This window comes from Nelumbo nucifera, chromosome 3 (assembly GCF_055504915.1).
Source record: "Nelumbo nucifera cultivar China Antique chromosome 3, China Antique-T2T, whole genome shotgun sequence".
Lineage (NCBI taxonomy): Eukaryota > Viridiplantae > Streptophyta > Magnoliopsida > Proteales > Nelumbonaceae > Nelumbo > Nelumbo nucifera.
The window spans coordinates 12,724,628-12,749,371 of NC_142651.1; the positions used below are offsets into that span (position 1 = coordinate 12,724,628).

Genomic DNA, 24,744 nt, shown 5'->3' on the forward strand with positions numbered 1-24,744 from the left:
TTTCTACCTAGAAAGTGGCTCTAACGCCTAATTGAGTGGTGACGACCTGGAGAGATGGCTTTGTTGCCTAGCTGAATGGTGATGAGCTAGAGAGGTGGCTCTGATGCGTCCTGTAAGGACAAAGTGTCAGAGTGCTCGGGTTGCTTTACCCGGGGTGGTCACTCCGATGCTCAAGTTAGCGAATCAAAGATTTTAAGATAGCTAAATGCGAGAGAGTTGGAGAGCTGCGAGAACTAAATTGTGCATCTACCCCCTGAAGTTGTAGGTAAGGCCTTTATATAGGCATTGTTTGGCATGAGCATCACGCAACACGTCAGGGATCTCCGGGAGGACGTGCCTAATTGCTCCGAAGTCCTCGAAGGTAGTCGTGCACGTAGGCCAATCTTTGCGCCTTACTCGGTTTCTCCCAAAACATTCGGTGTGAGAGCGGACGCCAGGTCGGCGCTAGAAGCAGGTCACCAAGTCGGCGGTGGAGGCAGGTCGCCAGGTCGGCAATAGGGACAGGTTGCTAGTTCACCAAGTCGGCAATAGGGGCAGGTCGCTAGTTCACCAGGCTGGCGCTAGGGGCAGGTCGCCAGGTCGGCGCTAGAGGTAGGGCGCCAGGTCGGCGCTAAAGGCAGGTCGCCAGGTCGGCGCTAAAGGCAGGTCGCCATGTCGACGACAATGCCAAGTCGGTAGCTAGGACTCCATCATTTTGGCTAAGGCAAGTTGTCGCCTAGGTGGTTCTGGGTGTCACCCAGTTGTTTCGAGATGCCATGTGTCATGATGTTAGTGGAGGGCCAAATCTGCCCTCATCAATTGCCCCCACTCCCGAGTTGATATCAGCTCAGCGAAGGGAGTAGATTTGTACTTCGTTGTAGGTCCTTAGGTCTGTTACCAACATATTTTGAGGTTGGCTTAGGGGTCCTTGATGCTAAAGGCAGTTTGGCTTCCCCTTGTGATACGTGCGTCGATGTTGGAATTTAAATAGCAGGTCGGTGCCACGGCTGTGCTATATGTCTTTTAAGGTGCTTGTCGTCTACTCCTACGATAAGCCATAAGGATCTCAACCTGCGGGGGCAGCTTTACAAACTGCAAGTTGCCAGCTCGCGTGGGAATGTTGAAAGGTTCAACCCGCAAGGGCAATTGTAGTCAGTTGGCCACCGATTCCTGCGAGAGCCACAAAGGCTTGTCCAGGCTTATTACGTGTGTCGCCAAGTCGGCGGAAGCAGGTCGCCAGTTTGGAGGCAGGTCTCTAGGTCGTCAGGTCATTAGAATTTTGATAGTTTAGTTTTGCTCTCAGCACCTCAGCCTACAGACACCTCGTCACCTCGGCAGGACTGACCTGCGAAAGCGGCTCCACAACCTGCTGGCCATCAAGTCCCACGTAAAGCATGGAGGGCTCGATTTGCGGCGCGACCTCACAGTTTGTTGGCTATCAACTCCCACGGGAACCACAGATGGCTCAACCTGTGGGGTGGCCTTACATTCTATTGATCATCAACTCTCGTAGAGAGCACGTAGAGAGCACGTAGAGCTCAACATATGGAGGTGGCCTCACAGTTAGGGAGATTCTGTCAGGGCAAGACTGCGAGAACTCGTCTGGGCTAATCATTTTTCTTCTGCCCCCCCTAGGGGGTTCTTTCGATCGAGCGTTGTTGTTGTTGCTTGAAGATGTTATTACTTGAGGCTCAGAGAATTGGGTGAGAAAATAGCCTTTTGTAGCGTTTCCCACAAACGACGCCAATTGATGATGCGCATTTTGGAAGCTTCCCGACTAGTAGGTGACTCGAATGTCTGGCTGAATAATTCCTACCTGGAATGTGGCTTGGATGCCTAGCTGAATGGTTCCTACCTGGAATGTGGCTCTAACGCCTAATTGAGTGGTGATGAGCTAGAGAAATGGCTTTGTTGCCTAGCTAAATGGTGATGAGCTAGAGATGTGGCTCTGATGCGATCTGCAAGGACATAGTGTCAGAGTGCCCGGGTTGCTTTACCCGGGGTGGTCATTCCGATGCTCAAGTTAGCGAATCAGAGATTTTAAGATAACTAAATGTGAGAGAGCTGGAGAGCTGCGAGAACTAAATTGTGCATCTACCCCCTAGAGTTGGAGGTAAGGCCTTTATATAGGCATTGTTTGGCGTGAGCATCACGCAACACGTCCGGGATCTCGGAGGTAGTCGTGCATGTAGGCCAATCTTTGCGCCTTATTCGGTTTCTCCCAAAACATTCGATGTGAGAGCTAACTTCCGAGAGACCTTGGAGTGATGGGATGCATGCAAAAATCAATGGCAAACACGTCTCGTAGGCCGCCAGGTCGGCGCTAGAGGCAGGTCGCCAAGTCGGCGATGGAGGCAAGTCACCAGGTCGGCAACAGAGGCAGGTTTCTAGGTCACCAGGTCGACACCAATGGTAGGTCACCAGGTCGGTGCTAGGGGTAGGTCGCCAGGTCGGCGCTAGAGGCAGGTCACCAGGTCGGCACCAGGGGCAGGTCGCCAGGTCGGTGCTAGAGGCAGGTCGGCAGATCGGCGACAGTGCCAAGTCGCTAGCTGGGACTCCATCATTTTGATTAAGGCAAAATGTCGCATAGGTGATTCTAGATGTCACCCAGTTGTTCCTAGATGCCATGTATCATGATATTAGTGGAGGGCCAAATCTTCTCTCTGAAATGGTGAATTGGCCATGGAGAGAATAATGCTGATTATTTCATTCCAGTTATCATTGGATTTCTATTTCCCGGCAACCATTCCAAGGCTGCTATCACCCTTGCATGGGAAGTACAAATAATGGGGAATAATGAGGCAACCATCCATTGAGGATAAGGCAAGGGCGACCTGATTGTAATATCTAAGGAGAAGTATCTATCCTACTTGGTATGTTAGTTGATTCGCTTCAGCAGAGATTGGATTAATCTTGTTAGGCCGCTATCACCAAATTTTGGAAGGGAGAGGGGGAGTATCTAGATACTTTAAACGCGGTTGATAATTATCCGTGGATTTATATTGGACTTGGAAAATTCATGGGTAAAGTTATTGGAAAAAACTCAAAAAGTGTTCTGAAGGTTTGGTAAAAGTTGCTTTCAAGAAATTTAATAATTCTTTCACTTGAATAAATTTGCTTTTAAAAACAAAATAAATAACATTTTTAATTTTAAGTGCCAAAAGCATAACTGCATAAGGCCTAGTGCTATGCCCATGAAAAAAAAGGATTTCACGTGGCGGCTTCTAGTTACATGAGCTGAGAAACCAGGATTAATGTGAAGTTATATATTTGATAAAAATTTGAGGAAGTCATGTCGGCAGTCGAGTAACTTTTCTGAAGCGGTTCAATCAACGCAGTAGCCCTTCCACCCTTACAGCTTATAAGCAATGTTTGATGAATAACATAGAAATCCCAAATTAAGTGTATTTAGCCAAAAAATGGCTTTTCATGAAGCTTTTTGTAGTGCCCGTTTGGGAGGGCAGTAGCTCAGCAGCTTCTGACATTCCAAGGTAAACCCTACATGTACAGGCTTTACTCTATGTTCAATGGAAAATCCAGAGATCCCAAAGCAACTAAACCAACTTAGCTGAATGTTCACTGAACCAGCTTCAGCCACCCCAAAGGGCCCATAAAATTGGGGTTTTGGACTTTAAAATTAGAAATTTTAGAGCCTATCCAAATGAAATCTATAGTGATGGAAAGACTTTATTGATGCAGTAATTGTTTCTGTTTGGAGGAAAAAAAATAGATATATTGATCAACACCCCCCTTAAATGTTTAACATGTAACACACCTGATTTCGATTGAATTTGAACAAAATTCAGGATTTGAGATTTTAAAGTCCAAAAGAATAATGACTCGAATTTACGCCCTTTGCTGTGAGGCTTAAAAGTAATTTGGCTTTAGGTTGTTATATTTGTCCCTTGAAAGCAATTCTTACCAAACACTCAAAATGCTTTTTTTTTTCAGAGTCAAAAGAACAGCTTATAGTGAGTTGATAGGAGTACAAGTAGAGTGCCCAATTCGATGAGTTTACTAAAGGCCCAGGCCTTTGGTCCGCTTGGACCGCTCCCAACGCTCAACCCGTGCCGTCGGTCAAGTTCCAAATCAAACTTTTTTTGTTGAACAAACTAAAAGCTAATAGCTGTGGTTTTCCATCTAAAAATAGCAAATTATAAATCAAACTGATCGTGCTCTAAAACTACTTGATAGAGAATTCATACACACAAACACACAACCAAACGGCTTAACCCGACTTTACCCTATGCCAGGTTGAGTTGGACTAGGGTCGAGAACCTCTTACTAGAGTTAAAGCCATATTGGGCCCAGCCCTGCAATCCACACACACCCCACTTTCCTCTCTGGGGCATTTGGATATGTGTTAGATACAGTGTTGCTATATAAGTATGGAATTCTAGTCAGCTTCTGTTCCGGATAAGGATCAACTCATCTGTAGCTGTAAGTGTATTTGGGCGTTGGAAATCTCATCTATAGATGTCAATTGTTTATCTGGAAACCTGGTAAAGGCCTTTCTAAATATTAGTAAGCATGCACGTACAAAAGCACGTGGCAATTCACTACCAATCTACAAAGTCTATCTGCTTGGTAGGGATGCAAATGGATTGGATCAGATTTAAATCAGGGTATATCTAAATCTGATCCAATACTATTAACAGTAAATCCGATTGCATCTCATAAATATGGATTTGAATACAAATCCAATGAGGAAGTTAGATGTTTGGATATGATTTGTTCCAATTTAATTTAAAAATTAATAAAATATTAAAAGAAAAATATAAATTATAACAATTTAAATAAATAAAAACAAAAAAATACAAGTATCTTTTCAACTATTTTCATCATATATATATTTTTTATAAAAAAAATAAATAATATAACAAATTTACAAAAAAATGTAATATATATATATATATATGGAGTGATCCTAATTTGATATCAACCATTTGCACCCCTACCACTTTGATAGATTCTTCATTTTGTAATATTTTATTTTTTTGGTGTATCCTTTTTTTGTTCATTTATATAAAAAAAAATAAGATTTAAATATAGTGGATTAAATGTGGTTAAAAATAGTAGTTCAATTTACAATTTAAACCTCACAATTAAATAGGGACTAAATTCAAAAATGAGTATTTTAGTCAAAATAAAATTCCACAATATTATTCATATTTTTAATAGTAGTGTAAATATAGAATTATATATGTTTCAATTTTTATTATAGCTTTTTTTTTGTATTTTTGTGTGTAAAACTAATCTTGATATTTGACATTTACTTTTTGTTTAATATGATAAATATATAATGTTATACATGTGTATGAATGCTTTTTTTTGCAAAATGTATGTATTTTTTATTTTTTATATTTATATTTTATTAATTTATTATTTATTTATGACATTAAAGTTTAATACATTTAACCCAAAAGTTGATTTTTGGACTGCATTCCCCCTAAGAAATCTTTTTTGCAGCTCCTCTAAGTCTACTAGTAGCCCCCCCCCCCCTATAAACCACATCTTACCCATAAATTTGGCATAAATCCACGGGTAGGATTCAATCTACCCCTAGGTGGAGCTAGGATTTCCTAGGGGTGAATTGAATCATTAAAACCCCTAAAAATAATTGTTGTTTACTACACTTATTTTTTAATTTGATTATATAAATGTGTCTAATTTTTCTACATTTTTTTTTGTAATTTTTTATTTTTATTTCTATTTTAAAAATTTTATTACCTAACAATGACTTCGTAAATTGATCAATTTGATCCAAATGGTTGAATTGCTTAACTACCACTTGGATAAAGAATGGTTTTGTTTTTAGTCAATTTTAAAATATATGGATTTATACTATTAAAAATATTGACATAGATCTAATTAGTATCATATATTAGTGAAAGATAACTTAAAAGTATAGGATTTAATACCTTAAGTATAAAACTTAATTTGGGGAGATTAAATGAGGTGGAAAATAATAATTAAAGTTACATTTTCAACCCTTATAATTAGAGATGGATTAAATACACAAATATAAGCATTTTAGTAGCCATAAAAGCTGACATTAAAAGTATAATAAAATGACTTTTGTACCATTTCTCAGATAAAGAAATAGAAAGTAATTTTAGTAAAAAAGAAGCTTGCACGCTACATTCACACTTTTATATATAATATAGATTAAAACTACCTGGTTCTATATAAAAATATTACTATGAAAATTCCTATTTATGCATTCTACAGTTGTATCGCCTTGTATTGAATTTGTTTTGATGTACTGTCCATTTGCTGGTTAGACACTTAGACCCATCTGTTTGTCTGATTGTCTGCAGTGAGAGTACTATACTGAATCACTTTATGCCTACTGATAATGAGTCTCTCATGCTGTGATTAGTTTGCTTTCTGTATGAGCAAGCAAAAGATGGTGAATTGATTTATTGGAGTCTCTCTGCCTGTGACGCTGATCAAAGCTCTTCAGGTCAGGGTTGTTTGGACTCTGGAGTGATCCTTTCACAATCTTCTTGGTGATAGTTTTTATTCTAGTAGATGAATTTTTTGGGGTACATCTTTTAATTATGTAAAATCATCTATCTGATAAGGCTAAGTTATTCTAGTAGATGAATTAAGCATTTCTTCTTAATCAAATGCTTCTTTACAAAGAGAGATGGGTAGATGAAAAAAAAAAGTGGCAAGCTAGTGAATGCGCTGAGAAAATATTTGTGTGATTTAAAATGATTTTAAACAATATTTAACTCGTAATGACTTATGACTTGACCAACTTCCCTATGTGAAGTAACACTACACAAAGATGGCGACCTATTCAATTTTAGGTTTCAGACTTTCGGTTTCTGTCCATCTAAAGTAACATAAGCGGTCCAAACAGGCAGGCCCATGTGACTCTCTCATGAACAGCACTTACCATTCCAATCCAATCTAGACCATTGTTTTTCCTTTGGGTGGTGGTGGAGACCATTGTTTTTTTAGTTGTTCACATCCATCAATGGGATTGATACACATTTGGGCCTTTGAAGCACGTCTAAATCATTACAATCTATTCAACCTATATTTTTTTTCTATGCTCAGAACCTAAAAAGAGTCAGCATATAATATAATTAGGTCCTGTGCTAAGTAGGCTCTGGATAATTTTGTCAATTCCAAGTGCTTAACCTGCATATCCCATCTTGGGATTTTTATATGCAAAAATCAGTTAGACTAAATGCTATACTGAATCACTATTTCAATATTCAGTAAATAGATTAACCTTTCATTATAAAAAGAATATATTTATCTGGTGGTCACAAGCATCCAATAAAGTTGATTTTGCCTGATATTTCTCCTATATATATGAAATCTATTAGTATCAAAACAAAATTTCACCAGTTGACTCACAGACTGGCTTGTGTCTTGCTGGAGTAGTTTCCAGTCTCCACCTGCCATCAAATAATGAATTAGTTTGAACTATACCAAGAAAGGGAGATGCAGATGCATGGTTGAGACCATTTAATGGTTCTTAATTTCAACATAACTAGGTGTCGATATCATTAACATTTTTTTAATTAACAAGGATTAAATTAGTGTGAGATAAACGACCTTTTTTATAAGCATTTGCTTGGGTCTCTTTCTTGCTGCAGTCTAGGTGGAAAGTTCTGTTACATCTGTGTATACCACGCCATAAAATAGTGTCAAATGACTGAACTGTATGACTTATTGCTTTGTCTTTTACATGATGTACGGTGAATGAATTAACTCAACTTCAGAGCTTCATCCATCAGGAGGCTGCAGCCTCATAAATATCTCATTCATTAAAAGATAAAGCAACCCTTCGGCCATTATCAAACAGACCCTGGGAGCTCAATATATGCATATGCACAGAAGATGGTTTATGTCAATACTGCAAATTAATATGCCATCTATATCATGTTGAATTTGGGATATAGGCAATCTCTGTCATCCATTTTTTTTTTTGGTTAAAAGATGATGCTAACATTAAGTATTTTTATAAAAGTATTTTTATGAAAGCATTTTTAATAAAGTACTTTTATAAAAATACTTATATGAAATTACGTTTATAAGTTTTTTTATGAAATTACTTTTATAAGAACACATTTATGAAACTACTTTTATAAAGCATTTTTATGGGAATACTTTTACAAAACATCTATACCAACTGGGAAAATTGACCATTGGAATGTTGGGGACCTAGGCTAGTGGTTTATGAATATTGACACAATTTTTTTTTTGAAGAATGAAAATGAGAAATATATGAATATTAATTTCTCATTCTACCTATTTTTACCCATTTTTTTGTCCATTTTAAAATTTTATCTTGAATAGAATGAGAAAGAATGATAATTAAACCGAACATGGCCTTGACCTCTAAGATCAAATTATGTTTATGTTGATGGTTCGTATGATCCAAACACAGCTCAAGCTGCTATTAGAATGCCAGTTCTAATGCTCACCGAATCCAGATGATCACGTTCCAACCCTCTATCAACATAATCTCACACTGTACATCTCATACATGATGGATTGGAACATGGGTGTTAGATCAAGTTGGTAGAGGGCTGGAATATGTTTTGTTGGCAGAAGATATCAACTCATGCTCACCAATAGGTGCTCTTGTGCAACAAGTAAAGGCTCTGCCAAGGGGGCCATCCCCATGTCTTGAAAATTCTCATTAATACTCATTTAATTTTTACCTATATTTTGGTTTCTTTAACCATGTTTTATTAGCTTTTGGTCCCTTTATCCATGTTTATTAGTATAAGATCTATACTGATGCAGAATATATGGTGAAAAAGTTAAATAGCTCAATAGCTCAGGAGGGTGGCTTGATAGGCTGCATATGGCCTATGTTACTCAGGGTTCTCTTAGGATATTTTGATGATCAATATGGTATATTTCATGTAAATAGAAGCCAAAATGTAATTGCACATAATTAATCTAGATTATTAGCATGTCAAAAGGGGAAAAGACTATGAGAAGAATCGTCCAATCCACGCCAACTGGGATATTCAATACCCTTTTTGGTATGAAACAAGTAGCTTTTTTCGCCCAACCCTCCTATCTACTGAAAGTATTGTATGGCTTGGTAATCCATTTGGGCCAAATTAAAGTGGGTGGGTTGTTGATGGTTTACGCATGGGGTTTGGGTCTCAGCCAAAACCCGGATCCTCTTTTTCTCCCTGTGATAAACAAACTGGGTCATTAAATGGGTGTACTTATTGGCTTTCGATCCACATTCATTCAACCCAAATTGGATAAAATTGATGAAAGAAAGAGGGAAAAAAAAAAGAAAAATAAATAAAGCACTTATTCTGGCCCGTGTGTTTTAATGGATTGGTGGTCCTAAAAGCAGCCTTATAAAGGAAATTATACGGAAAAGTTTTATTTTGTTACAAACTTTTCACGTTAGAATATCCTGGTCTCGGATAATCAGATTTCCTATTGCCCACTACTTTTCCATCTTACATAAAATTTTTTCTTTTTCTTGTAAATACGAGTACGTTTGGACAAGTTGCAATTGTGTGGACGAAAATTTGCATTATAAATAAAAGTTTGGTTTCTTATGACTTATCCACTACGTGGGGCCTCCGACAATTAATTTTTTGGACATATTTATTGGAAACCGAACACATGTAAGGGAAATTAGAACCATCCGTTCATTTTCTTTCCCAACTTTTCTACTTCTCTCTCTTTTACTCAAATATTTTAAACCCACTAGCAAAGGTCGAAGAGACGGGTGTCTCTCTCTATATGTCTTAAATGTGTGGTTGGATGGGTTTGAATCTAAACCTTATTTTGTATTAATAATTTTATCAAACTGAGCTTAATGTCAATAGTAAAATTAAATTTATATAACCAATCCCATATAATTGAAATAGTGCTTGGATGATGATAATAATGATGATGAGAGTTCGCCATTTTTGATATTTCTCAATTCCTTCATCTGTTTTTGATCAATACATGGTTTTTAAAATTGGATCAGACCGAATGACCGGACCAAAAAAAGGAATTGGTCTGATAATTGATTTTGTTTTTTTTTCTAAAATCGGATTTTTATCAAAAAATATTGATTTGATCAATAAACTGTTGATCTGGGGGTTAAACTGTTCGAATTATTCAACGATTTTAACTGTTTTTTAATTTTTTTTGTCATAATGGGCCAACTGAAAAGTAGACCCCTGGCTAATTCATTGTTTGAAACGGTTTTAAAAACCTTGATCAATACGTCATTTCTCATCCATACATGAGAAATGTCGATGTACATTATTCTACAAGAGTTCTTCTTCCCTTTTATACTACGATGGATTCTGCATCTCTAAGATGGCAATTGACGACCCTCACTACCTTGTCTGAAAACCCCCACCACATATGTAAACATAAAGCTACCACATCCACGATTTGCGTACTTCAGAAATATTCTTAAGCAGCAGACACTAAAAAAATGCAGACAAAAGGCATCAAATCCTTGCTTAAAAAGCGATTCAAATCACAGTGGTTATTGGAACGATCACATGGGTGCCATGCCATCTACCTCTCATCTTTCAAATGGCCAAAGCCATTCCTATGGTAAATTGCTATGATACCGGAAGGGTATGATACCGATATCATGTATTGTAAAATTTAAAGAGGTCTTAATAGAATTAGAACCATCTAATTTCCATCGATTTGGAATCTTTGATTCTATAACAAGAGAAAGATAAATCCTGATACAACTACTAAATCCAATTTTTTATTATGATACAATACAATATGCTTAAAGAATTAGCATGGCTGCTTTGGATTGGACTTTTAAATAGGGGATCAAGTCAAACAAACCCCACCCGCACCCAGCCACCCACGAAATCAAAATGGTCGGTAAAGAAGTCTTCCTCATCGTCTTGGTCAAATCAATTTTAAGGGTAAATTTTTTAAAATATTCTTATAATTTAATTAATTAATTAACTTTATCCTTATTATTTATATATTGTCTTAAAGCACCTTTATTATTTTTGATAATTGTCTAAAACTTTCTTTGCTATTAATTTTCTCACACTCCATTCATATGTAACGTTACATGATTAATAATCTTTTTAATTCCTAAAATACCCTTCCTCAACCTTGAGACCAACGATAATAAGAAGCCCTACTCCTTTGGATTTGGGCAATGGGCATTTGGCACTTGGCTTCGTAGGAATCCAAAACCCCTCTTCTCTGCTGATCCTTATGTTTCTCTCTTTGGTTTTTTATTAGTTAGGAATTATCATACCTGGTTTGGGGAGGCAAACGATACCAGATGGGTTTCCTTGATAGAGGTTTCAGTAGAGTTCTCTCGACTGTCCCAATTGTTCCGATTCTCGCTTTCCTCTGACTCATCATTTACAATTGATTCTTCAAGTTCCATATATATTCAGAAAATAGACTCTCAAAACTCTCATCTTTATTAAAAAATCCCCATTAACTATGATCTCCTTGTTTCAAACATTTTAAAATTTCCGTAATCCAATATCAAAGTACTATCACCAATAACTCTCGATCAAATTCAATGGGAGAAATGTTTAAATAAGGAAGATTCGAAAATCAAAAGCTCACATCTGAATCATCATAGGTCAAACATGGAGTCTCCACCCTTCTCCATACCAAGATTTCAATCTTCAGCATTTCTTGACTCATAAACAATAAAGTTTCCACCTTTCAGAAATTCTTTATAAAATACAAGGTTTTGTGCTCTACATATTTGCATTTGTATTCCTTCCAAATAGAGCCTTAGGCACACCAAAGACACCCATTACAGCAAATCTATCCACATCATTCATCAACTGAGAAAGAAATAACCCAACGGAGTGAATCTCATCATTTGCTTCAGATGAAGAGAGAGAGTTTGTTCGACCATATTTCCACTTGGGTTTAGAGTATCATCATCATTGGAGCTGCGATCAATTTCCTTTTCATTTCGAATTTTTTTTATCAGTTGGGTTTTATTTTGAAAATTTAAGAATAATGGTGAATAAATTTGACATTTCATTTCTTTCCGTTACCACTTAACAACAATGTCATAAACATAAAGGGTAAAAAAGTAAAAGGTACTTTAAAAATGGGTAAATTTCTTAAATTACCCTTATAGTTTAGCTAATTGACTAAGTGTACCATTATTGTTTGAAAATTGACTAATGCTACGCCTATTATTTATGACAATTGACTAATACTTCCCTTACCGTTAATGTTCTATCATAAATCATTCAAATGTGTATCATGTGACTGTTATAATTTCCAAATATATTCAATTTACCCTTATTATAACTTCCAGCACTGGCACCAACACCAACACCGGTTTTGACGGAATATCTCATTGTCCTCTTTAGCACCGGCTCTGATGCACCGGCGTCGGCATTTATTACTCATAGTTGGAAATGGACAGCTAGTATATCTGGAGGCTTGAAACAAGCATCCACATAAAGGATGGTTTGCTGGTTTAGAACAATGTCTCTGGCACCGGCATCGGCACCATCTAGGTTTGAAAAGAATTTTCAAAATAAAACCCAACTTCGAACCCTCTTGCTTCATGAGATTAGTCGGAAAGTTGTTAGTAGGTTAGGTCGCAGAACCCTGTAAACCTTTAACTGGAAAAAACAAAGATAGAATTCAGAGCACTATCTCTCTTCCTGGAAAAACAAAAACGGAATTCAGTTCATAGGAACTATTGCCGCAGGATAGACCTGTGCAGCTGCGGCGGTTCCAGAGAAGAGAACAAGAGGGGTGCCATTGTTCGGTGGGAATAAGCTACTGTGAGGTCTGACCAACGTTAGTTGTTGCTGTAATGACAATGATGTCGAAGAGAATATAGGCGAGGTCTTCTCTATTCTAAAACTCAAATGAATCAACAGTGATTTGGATTTAGCACCTGAAAAGCGGATGTGGGGAAAGCCAAAGCTAAACCATAAGGTTTACAGGGTTCTGAGAGAGCGCTCTCATTTTACAACCATCTTTATACCATTCTTTTGATTAACTCAAAATTTAATGCACAAGAGAGAGAGCGCTCTGAATTCATCTTTAGACTGTATTTGTTTTTCCAGCTATTGTTGTAAATTTTTGTAAATAGGTTTGAAGGTTTTATTTTGAAAAATTGAAGGAGAATAAAGGGTAAAATGGTATTTTTTGCCTTTTCATTAACATTAAAGAAAGTATTAGTCAAAAAATAGTAAAGATAACATTCCTCAAATTTCAAACAATAAAAGTACACTTAATCAATTAACTAAACCATAAGGTAATTTAAAAAATTTACCCTTAAGAAATATGCAAACAATAATATTCTAGAAAGAAAGAAATGAATGTATATTCTAGAATCTCATCTCATCTTGCTCTTTCAAATAAAAAATTAAAACAGAATCTCATTTCATTTTTATATGTCCAAAAGCGAACTCAGTTCCTGATTAATCCATTGGCTCTTACTGTATTTGCTTTTGCCGTGAGAGGCAGCTCTCGGCCTCTCGCACCACGAAAGCCATGAAAAATATATATAAAAACCAAAAAGAGGTCTTAAAAGACAAGCTAGAGGATAGAGTCGGTCTGTGACTCCGTCTGTTGTTCAACTATTTCGTATGAACCGCTCGGCTCTCCTGTTTATTGTATAACGACCTGCTGGCTCCGCTAACTCATTCTTCTCACTCTGGTCTGACTGTGTTCACGCCTCGTGTATTTTTCTCAGGTGCTGTAGTTTTCGGAGACTAAGAAAGAATAAGAAGGTGAGCGTCTTCGTTAGCGTTCATGGCGGCCACTCTTTCCTACATTGCTGCTACTCTTTATTATTTTAATGTAGAGTCGTTATTTTGACTTAGACCTGGGCAGAGGAGGCAACTCTTGATAAAGATAGTTTTGATTCGATTCGTATTCTGATTCCGAGCTACCGGAGACAGCAATAAACAAAGAAGAGAAGGAACAGGGGTGGCAATAGAGGAGATGGGAGAGGAGGAGGAGGGAACCGTTGGTACAAAGATAAAGATTGGCGTCTGCGTCATGGAAAAGAAGGTGAAATGCGGCTCGGAGGTTCTCTTCCTTTTTCCGCCGAACCTAGATATATGCTTTCCTTTCTCTGTCTCTCTGTTAGCAAGGATGTATCTGTATGCATTTACTGTTGTGCTTCGTTTATATCTTTTACTTGCTGCACATTGATTTTCTCATTGTTTTCTGCCTTGTGGTTTCAGGTGTATTCGGCTCCCATGGAGCAGATTCTGGAGAGGCTAGAGGCGTTTGGTGAATTTGAGGTATCAGTTTGAAACTTTGAATATTGAATTGAACTTCGTTGCTTGTTTTTTTGCGCTTAGTACAATTGATGTGATATTTCCTTCGAACTCTAGTCAATGGCATTAGTGGAATTCTGGATGATTAAATCATGAAAATCCAGATGAGATTGATTCGTTTATGTTGCATTCTAGAATCTTGGATTTTTCATCCTGCTAATGATCAGAGGCTTCATTTCTTTTGTTACTGCTCTCATGTTTTTATCTTTTCATGATGAAATGATCGGAACTGTTTCTTTTGTGTAATTATATATCCCTTCATCTTTATTTATTTACTTTTGTATGTAATGCAGATAATAATTTTTGGTGACCGGACTATCCTTGAGGATCCGGTAGAGAGGTATGCCTGTAATTTACTAACGTCAATGTTTTTTCTTTTTTTTTTTTGATAAATGAAGAATTTATTAGAGAAAGAAAATAGAAGCAACTTTTACAGGAGACACTTGGAGAGGCACGAGATGCGACCTCTCCAACCCTACAAAAACTTAAAAAGATTACAACTGAGCCCAATACAAATGTTCCCTCGTTGCCCCTTGCTTGGCTAAACAGTCAGCCATAGCATTAGCTGATCTCCCTACTCATTGTATTCTAACATACAAGTTTCTCGTCAAACATTTGAATCTTTTAAGTTCATTTCTGAAGCACCAAGCTACAGTCTCTGGATTCTGTAACCACCCCACGACCACCTTAGAATCACCTTCTATTAGTAACTGCTCCACTCCTATCTGTACAGCAAACTGTACCCCTTGTAGTGCAGCTAAAAGTTCTGCCCTCATGGAGTCCCCCTCACCTAAAGGACCCGAAAAAAGAAGAACCACAAAACCACTTCCGTTCCTTATAACCCCTCCCATCCCAGAAGGGCCTGGGTTGCCCAAGCTACTCCCATCAAAATTTAATTTCAGGAAGCCTTCAGGTGGAGGTAACCAGTTCATGTGCAATTTTGTCTTCAATGAAGAAGAACTGATTGCCACTTCTGCCCAATGCCTCCACAGGTCATTAAAAGAAAACTGCTGAAATAACTCTGAAGATTTTAGCCACACTATAGCCCTATACAGGATACAGTCCTTCAAATCTTGTTGACTTCACACCTCTTGGAATATTCGGGCATTCCTTTCTTCCCACACTGTCCAAAGCAGTGCTGCTCTTGCAAACCTCCACATTATTCTTCCTCTTCGATGGTGCAAAGCAAAGGTAGACGGGTCAAAAAGTAAGCTTACATCTGCTGGCCTATTCTACCTGCATCAAAAAATCAAGAAGAGCCAATCCCACAAATCTGCTGTAACAGATTTACTAACGTCAATGTTTGCTTCTTCACCATATTTCTTCGTTGTTTTTTGTAGATAAAACTGTTATGCACCTTTCTTTGCCTCTTTATGTTAGTTATTCTGTTCTGGTGTGTTAGAAGATTGTGGTTGTGGATGTTATATCTTATATGAAGAAGTTTATGCGGTATAGGAAACAAATAAAGGATTCCAAAATCCAAACTAGTTTTTATTTTATTTTTATTTTTAGTGTGTGTGTGTGTGGGGGGGGGGGTGTTTGTCAAAAAGGGCATCATCACATTAATTATTGTTATAGGGCCACCAATAACTTGTTGCTTTTAAGGGTTAACACTCATAAAATAATTGCTCATCTCATTACTTCTCGAGATAGACAACTTTAATGTTTAATATAATTATATCCTTTTTAGTGATTTCCCTTTTTTCTATTATCAGTTAGTTTCATGCTGATAACATTTTGCTTGGTGATTTAAATGGGGATCTCTCTCTTGCATCTGGATAATCTTGAGAAATCTAGGTTGTGCAATTTTTATGGGAATTGGAGATATGCATTACCATAATGTCAACTGCGTGATTCAACAATTGATTATAGAACTTTAAGGGATCTCACTCTATTGAATTTCCTTCTATACTTCAGGGTGGCACTGTTTTCCTTGAGTATGTTCCAATTGCTCCTCAAAGCACATTCTTTTCACTCTGCTCATTTGGTTCATATAATCCTGCCAGTGCCCATTTGTTCTGATATAGCCCCAGAGTTCCTTCACTGTTTCTACTTCAACATTGTCCATTTCCATCTGTAAAATTGCTATATGAACCTGCCTTTCCTAATCACCACTTTGGTTGTAGCTTGCCTATCTAAAGAACATATTACATACATACAAGAGGGATTTTTTTGAGCATCATTTGCAATTCCTTTTTTTTTTGTATGTTGAGTGGTTTCTGGTTTTCTGAAGTGAATCTGGATGCAGTTCAGCCTTTTTTTTTTATCAATGAAGATAAATTTTATTAAGCATCAAAAAGAAAGAATTACATCAACGTGGAAAGTTCACCACCACAAGAAACTTTAGATTTTTTCCCAAAAAAATTGTTGTCTTGTTATCTTGTAGTCCCTTGTTTAGCCAATGTGTCTGCCATCCCATTTGCTGTTCTTCTAACCCATCTAAATGTGACATTCATCAATTTCACGGACCGTATGCTTGTAAACCCATGGGATTTGGGTACTATTCCTTGTCCATGAGATAACCACTTGAGAATCCCCTTCCACTTCCAAGTTAAGAAACCCAAACTGCTTAGCAAATTTAAGGCCCTGAAGAAGACTATACAGCTCTGCTGTCACTGCATCACCATTGGGTACAGGTCCTGATTATAAAGCAAGCATCTCCCCTTCTGAGTCTCGAAAGACCCCTCCCATCCCAGCTATAGCTTGATTGCATATGTAGCTACCATCAAAGTTGAGTTTTACACAGTTGGCTGCTGATTGTCTCCATTCCATCACTTTTCTTTCCTTGTTTTGAGCTGACATAGCCACCTCCTTCCACTTTCTCAGGATATCATTTAGAGAGCAAGATTTGAAATCCTCCATTGACTTTACCCAATGAGCAACTTTTAATTTAACTGTTTCCAGGACTTCCATATCAGTCCTACTCTTTTCATTGAAAATCCTTCCATTTCTTTCTTCCGAAACAGTCCAAATCAATGCAGCTCTCACAGCTTTCCACATTAGCCTTCCTCTAGCCTTTGATTGTTGCAAGAAGGCTGGATCAAAGAGCCCTGCCACATCCTGAGGAGCAGTTCTGTCTAACGTTAAACATATCAATTGTTGGTGTTTTAGACTTAATACCTTTTAGGCAACTTTTATCTTTCTTTCTTTATTTATTTTACTTTTCTAGAACAAACTTTGATTTTCTTGTTTGCAGAGCATATGGTATGGCTACCATTATCATTTAAATCAACCTTTGTGTTTTGTTCACAAGTTCTCGCTGGAATATTTCCTGTTCAATTTTTCCTCTGCATGGGTCAATCCTGTTTATGCATATGACTGTGTATGTATATACATATGTATTTCCTATACTTGCAGGGATGGAGCCTATTGATGATAACTGTGCAGTCCATTGTCATATATCCTCTTGCTAAATATTAATTCATGTTGTTAGTTTGAGTGTTTAGTAAGGAGTGCTGGCTTACTTCACAGGTTGTATTTTAATATATGAATAGATTATTAACTGCATCTTGTTCCTTTCAGTTGGCCGATATGTAATTGCTTGATTGCTTTCTACTCGTCTGGATATCCCCTTGAAAAGGCTGAGGCATATGCTGCTTTGCGGAAGTGAGTTTTCTTGTTTGATTTATCTAGTTACCAGTTATGTTTGCTTAGAGATTTTTTTTTTTTTTGAATAAAGTTAACTAATTTTATTAATGAAAGGAGAGGTACACAAGAGGGTGTACAAGTACAAAAGAGGGGCTGAACCTCTGAGAACTACACAGGAGGACAGGAATCACAGTACAATGACTCTAGAATAACTCCTAATTTTGCTAGACCATCTGCAATTGCATTTAGCTCCCTTGGGATCCAGGTTAGAGAAACATTCGTATGAGCCAGGAGGTCCCTTGCCTCTGATAGGAAGTGACTAAGTCTCCAAGGTCCAGCTTCCTGTTGATCCAACCATCTTATAGTGTTGGCTGAGTCACCTTCAATTGAGAAGCTTTGAATGCCCAGTTTGCTGACTAGGCGAATCCCTGTTAGAGCTGCTAACACTTCTGCCTTTGTGGAGTCGGCTATCCCAATCGGACCACTATAAGCCCAGCAGGTGTGGCCATTCTCATCTCTTAGAATTCCTCCTATGCCGGCGGCTCCAAGGTTACCATAAGCACTTCCATCAAAGCTAAAGAGTCCAGAATCCTACCCTTCTAACTGAGGGAGCTCTGGGAGGGGGTGGGTAGGAGGGGAGGAAACCAGGAAGTTATATACGTTTCTGCTGAGATCATTGAAAATAACTCCTGTGAACTCCTCTGAACCAGAGGCCCACAAGTTGCAGTTGTGAGTGATGTGGTTGATCAGCTCATCCTTAGATTTTGACCTATTTTCAAACAGTCGATTGTTTCTTTCCTCCCAAATTCTCCAAAGAACAGCATGCAGTATTATCAGCCAATTGGTCTTACCTCTCTTGCTCAGACCTCTTCCTTGCCACTGAGAAATCAGGTCCTGAAGATGATTAGGAGCCGCCCAACTGAAGCCAACTAAATGAAGAAAGAAGTTCCAGATGTTGCTTGCTACCTGGCAATGTATGAAGAGATGGTTTGTTGTCTCTCCTTCACGTAGGCAAAGGGTACAGGCGTGAGGGGAGATATAAAGCCTTCCAAGATTTTTCTTCTGCAGTAACTCACAAGTGTTCACTCGCTGCAGGCAAGCCTCCCAAACAAAGAAACTCACTCTTGAGGGTATAAACTTGCACCAGATCTTCTTGTAAGGAAAGTCACTGTCTCGGGTACCTGCAACCAGAGCTTCGAAGAAGACTTGGACGAGAACTCACCTACAGGGTGGGGTTTCCAGACTCGGGAATCTTGGGAATTTGGGGAGATGTAAGGCTTCACTGAGAGAAAGAAGGAGTTCAGTTAGCTCACTGATCTCCGGATCCCTTAAGGGTCTTCTGAGGTTCAAGTTTAGGTTTCTTTCATTGCTGGAAAGGGGAAGGCACTGGGAGATGGTTGCGCCCTTATTTAGAGTAAGGTTATTTGAGCCTGGGATACAGATCTGCTAATGTGAAGTTGCTCCACCACAAATCTGTCCAGAATTTTATTCTAGTACCGTTACCCACCTTGTATCTAATGAAAGAAATAAAGAGGTTGTGAATAGCAGAAATACCTTTCCAGGGATTTGAGAAAGCTGATCGGTTTGAGTGGAGATTGCAATCCCAACCATTTACATTTAACCTGTACTTGCTGGTGATGATAGTTGCCCAAAGAGAATTTGATTCCGTGGGGAATCTCCACAGCCATTTTCCAAGAAGGGCAATGTTTTTCTCTTTTAGATGCCTGATTCCTAATCCTCTAGCCTCTTTTGGTTTACAGACCTGATTCCAATTTACTAGGTGCCCTTTTTTTACACCTCCGCCTTCCCAAAGGAAATCTCTTTGGATTTTTTCAATCTGTGCTCTGACTCTTGCAGGGATCTGAAATACTGATAGAAAATAGACATGCATGTTTGCATGGGAGGCCTTAATAAGTGTAATTCTACCCCCTTTGATAGGTAGCAGCTTTTCCAAGTAGCTAACTTCTTTTCACACTTTTCCACCACAAGCTCCCAAAAGCTTGAATTTTTTGGATTCCCTCCTAGTGGCATACCCAAATAGGAAAGGGGGAGATTTTCCACTCTACAATTCAGAATTTCCTTGAAATTTTCCATAAGGGACCCTTCAATCTGGTTTATTGCTGCTAGGCTACTCTTTGTGTAATTTACCTTCAGCCCTGATACTACTTCAAAGCACTGAAGCATTCTTTTCACATTTGAGATGTTCTCCTGATTGGCTTCCAGGAATAAGATGACATCATCAGCAAAGAGGAGGTGGGAGACATTTATGGCATCTCTTCCTACCTCAAAACCTTTGATCAAATTAAGGTTTTTAGCTTTCTCCAAAAGCTGGCTGAAAACATCCATTACCATTGTAAAGAGGAACAGAGAGAGGGGGCATCCCTGCCGTAGATCCCTGCTGGCTTTAAAATAACCTTTAGGCTCTCCATTGATCATGATCGAGAACTAGGTAGAACTAATACAGCTTTTCATCCATTGCAGCTGTTTCGACTGCTGCTACAGTAGTCCGAACAGGAAGAAGAAGAAGAAGAAGAAGAAGAAGAAGAAGAAGAAGAAGAAGAGAAGAAGGGTCTGTCGAAAATCTGAGGGTTAACCCATCCAGTCGACCCCCTTAATCTATATTAGATTCTAATAATGTTTACAAAGACAGAAATGCCCTTACTTAAGTGTGGGGCAGAGTAACTCTAATAACACAACCACATAAGCAAGTTACTTAATAAACAGAAGAAGACTAAACTACCCCTATTCGGCACATCTTAACACTCCCCCTCAAGCTGGAGAATATATGTCATATAATCCCAGCTTGTTACATAGATAGTTCACTTTCCCTAAGCTTAGAGCTTTTGTAAACAAATCAGCCCACTGGTCATTGGAGCCCACATGTTCTGTATTTATCTCTCCGGCAAGAACCTTCTCTCTCACAAAGTGGCAATCAACCTCTATGTGCTTTGTTCTCTCATGAAAGACAGGATTGGAAGAGATATGGAGTGCAGCTTGGTTGTCACAATACAATTTCATAGGTTTATCCATGTGAAACCCAATTTCTTGTAGAAGATTCCTCAGCCACACTAATTCACAGGTAGTGTGAGCCATGGCCCTATATTCGGCTTCAGCACTGCTTCTGGCTACAACCGTCTGCTTTTTACTCTTCCATGTCACAAGGTTTCCTCCCAGAAATGTGCAGTAGCCTGTTGTAGATCTTCTGTCACTCACTGAGCTTGCCCAGTCTGCATCTGTATACCCAACTACTTCAAGTTTTCCTCCTGGTTTATACAATAGCCCACGGCCTGGAGCTCCTTTCAAATACCTCACAATTCTAAGGACTGCATCCCAGTGAGGTATACGAGGGTTCTGCATGAATTGGCTCACCACACTGACTGCAAAGGAGATGTCGGGTCTCGTGATAGTCAGATAATTCAGCTTTCCCACTAGTCGTCTATACCTTCCAGGATCTTCAAATACTTCTCCTGTATCACTGCTCAACTTAACATTTGGTTCCATAGGGGTCTCAGCCGGTTTTGCACCTAACAGTCCTGTTTCTTCCAATAGATCAAGGACATATTTCCTTTGACACAAATTCACACCTTGTTTTGACCTGGCAACCTCTATTCCCAAGAAATACTTTAATGTTCCAAGGTCCTTTGTTTGAAAATGATTTTGCAGAAATACCTTTAGTTTGCCAATCCCCAATTTATCACTACCAGTGATGACAATATCATCCACATAGACCACTAATAAAATCTTCCCAGCTTCTGAGTCATAGCTGAACACTGAGTGATCAACCTGGCATTGCTTCATTCCAAAACTCTTCACCACTTCGCTGAACTTCCCAAACCAAGCACGTGGAGATTGCTTCAACCCATAAATTGCTTTCTTTAGCTTGCACACCTTACCACCCTCCCCCTGAGCAACAAACCCAGGTGGTTGCTCCATATATACCTCCTCCACTAGATCACCATGGAGGAAGGCATTCTTTATGTCAAGTTGAAGGAGAGGCCAATCATACATAATTGCCAAGGAAATTAGGACACGAACGGAACCAATTTTAGCCACCGGAGAGAATGTCTCCATGTAGTCCACACCATACAACTGTGAGTAACCTTTAGCAACAAGTCTGGCCTTCAGACGCTCCACACTACCATCTGGCAAGTATTTCACAGTATACACCCATTTACAGCCCACAGCATGCTTCCCAAGTGGGAGAGTAGTGAGTTCCCACGTTTGAGTATGTTGAAGAGCAGAAAGTTCCTCCTCCATTGCCCGCCGCCATCCAGGTGAACTAAGAGCTTCTTGAACATTGTTAGGTATGGAAATAGAAGACAAAAGTGAAACAAACTAGCGATGTGAGGTAGAAAGACGAGATAATGAAACAAAATTGGAAATGGGATGGAGTGTAGAACTACGTTTACCTTTCCGTAAGGCAATGGGTAGGTCAAGATTTGAAGGTTCAGCAATAGGAGCCACGAGAGGATCCGCATATGAGGTAGAAGCAGGAGGAGGGGCCGGTGTCGTTCGACGTGTATACACTTGTCGAATCGGTGGTCGTTCAGTGGTAACCTGCACTGGATGAGGAGATGAGTCTACTCCAACAACAGCCTCTGGAACTGAATCACTGACAGGAAGAGGAAGAGGAGGTAAGGGTGAGGACAAGGGTGCTTCAGGACGGGAGAAGAAGGGAACAGACTCAAAAAAGGTGACATCAGGGCAGACATAGCACTTTCGGGCAATGGGATTATAACACTTATACCCTTTTTGAGTCCGAGAGTAGCCAAGGAAGACACATTTAATTGAGCGTGCATCTAGCTTGTCTATTCCAGGACTCAGATTATGAACAAAGCACACACAACCAAAGACACGAGGAGTTAGTGGAAACGGAGATAAAGTGGGAAACAAGATGGAGAAGGGGGACCGACCATGAAGAATAAAAGAGGGCATCCGATTAATGAGAAAACATGTAGTGAGTACAGCATCACTCCAAAACTGTTTAGGAACATTCATGTGGTGAAGCATAGACCGAGCAATTTCAAGAAGATGACGATTCTTCCGTTCAGCCACCCCATTTTGTTGAGGGGTGAAAGCACATGAGGTCTGATGAATAATGCCATGCTGTTCTAAATACTGTTGAAATGCAGTAAGAAAATATTCACGACCATTATCTGAACGGAGAACTTTGATTGGAACACCAAATTGTGTACGTATTTCAGCATGGAATTTTGAAAAATGAAAAATAATTCACTTCTTTCTTTCATTAAGTAAATCCATGTCATTCTTGAACAATCATCAATAAAAGAGACAAAATACTTGTACCCATTATAAGACTCAATTTTGATTGGACCCCAAACATCTGAATGAACCAAAGAAAAAGGACTCAACATGCGACTCTCAACTCTTGGACTAAAGGACACACGACGGTGTTTGCCAAACTGACATGACTCACATTGTAAAACTGACAACTGACTCAATGATGGAACCAACATCTTGAGAACCTTGAGAGATGGATGTCCCAGTCGGCAATGCCATTGTAGAGGAGTAAGGGAGGTCTGAAGTGCAATTGAAGATCCACCGCCGTCAAGGTAATACAATCCACCAGCTTCATGCCCCCCACCAATCTTCTTCCCCATCTTGAGATCCTGAAAAACACAAGTGGAAGGAAAGAAGGTAACAGAACAGTTAAGAGCTTTGGTTATTTTACTAATAGACATAAGATTGAATGGAAACTTAGGTACATATAAAACAGATGATAAGAGGACAGAAACCAAGTCAACATTACCAACACCACAAATGGGAGATGAGGACCCATTGGCAAGTGTAACAGTTTGTGATGTGGAGGTTTCAGAAAGAGAAGAGAACACACCTGGAGTCCCGGTCATATGATCTGAGGCTCCAGAGTCAATAATCCAGGAAGGAGTTTTAGATGACATGCAAGCAATACCTGATTGGGCATATGTGGTAGTGGTATGCTGTGAAGTAGTTTGAAGGAACCGTTCATACTCATCACGCGGAACACTCACCATCTCCCTCCCAGAAGTAGATGTGGGAGGTGTTCGGTCTGCCCGTTTACTGTCACTAATAGCAACCTCGCCTGCTACAGCATGATTAGCCCATTTAGAGGGAGGGTCATGTAGGTCATAACAGAAATTCACTGTGTGTCCATCCCTACCACAATGAGTACACTTCCTTGTAGAGTTATTTTTTCCTCTACCACGACCTCCCCCTGAATCACGGCCACCCCGACCAATCATGGAATTGCCACGGCCCCCTCTGGAATGATCTCCCCCTCTTGTACTATGTCCACCACCTCTAGCTGTCACAAGTGCTGATCTATCATACTGTGTGGGGTTCTTTGTTTGGCCCAAAGAAATTCTACGAAGTCTTGAGAATACTTCCTCAAGTGTAGGAAGAGTAGAGCCCCCCAATATTTGAGCTCTAACTGGTTCATATTCTGACTTCAGCCCCACTAAAAATCTTGTAACATCAAGTTGCTCCTTTTGCTGTTGCTGAACTTGAATATCTGGAGTAAGGGGATGATAGACATTGAGTTCATTCCTTATATTCTTCATGCAGGCATAGTACTCTTCTAGTGTTTTGGTTCCTTGTTGTAGATCAAAGTACTCCTGATACAGCTGATATACTCTTGTTGTGTTATCTTGTCCAGAATATAGCTTCTTAGCATGCTCCCATATATCCTTAGCCGTATCAAGGAACATGAAGTTGGCACTGATTTTGGGTTCCATACTATTCCACAGCCAAGTCATGATTTGAGCATCTTCTTGTTCCCAATCATCAAACCCTGAAGAGTCAACCGGTGGCTTCTCATCTCTTACATGCTTTACTTTCTTCTTTGCCTTGAGAAAAACTTCCACTGATTTAGCCCATGGAACATAGTTCTCTCCATTTAGCTTAATTG

The 24,744-nt window shown here is 39.0% G+C and overlaps 1 protein-coding gene across 8 annotated transcripts in view; it reads left to right on the forward strand.

Moving 5' to 3' along the window:
- Positions 1–13,362: 13,362 nt before the first annotated feature.
- The window catches only part of LOC104596572 (inositol hexakisphosphate and diphosphoinositol-pentakisphosphate kinase VIP2-like), a 147,034-nt gene continuing 135,652 nt past the window's right edge, over positions 13,363–24,744 (forward strand). For 4 of the 8 annotated variants that reach the window (XM_088901749.1, XM_088901752.1, XM_088901753.1 and 1 more), the window contains exons 1-5: positions 13,498–13,694; positions 13,788–13,995; positions 14,154–14,213; positions 14,543–14,589; positions 17,772–17,855. In XM_088901749.1, coding sequence (XP_088757875.1) covers positions 13,909–13,995; positions 14,154–14,213; positions 14,543–14,589; positions 17,772–17,855 — 278 coding nt within the window. In that variant the 5' untranslated portion in view covers positions 13,498–13,694; positions 13,788–13,908. Of the gene's footprint in view, positions 13,695–13,768; positions 13,996–14,153; positions 14,214–14,542; positions 14,590–17,771; positions 17,856–24,744 lie in introns of all 8 variants that reach the window. The other 4 variants (XM_088901755.1, XM_088901751.1, XM_088901750.1 and 1 more) reach the window with 4 other exon arrangements.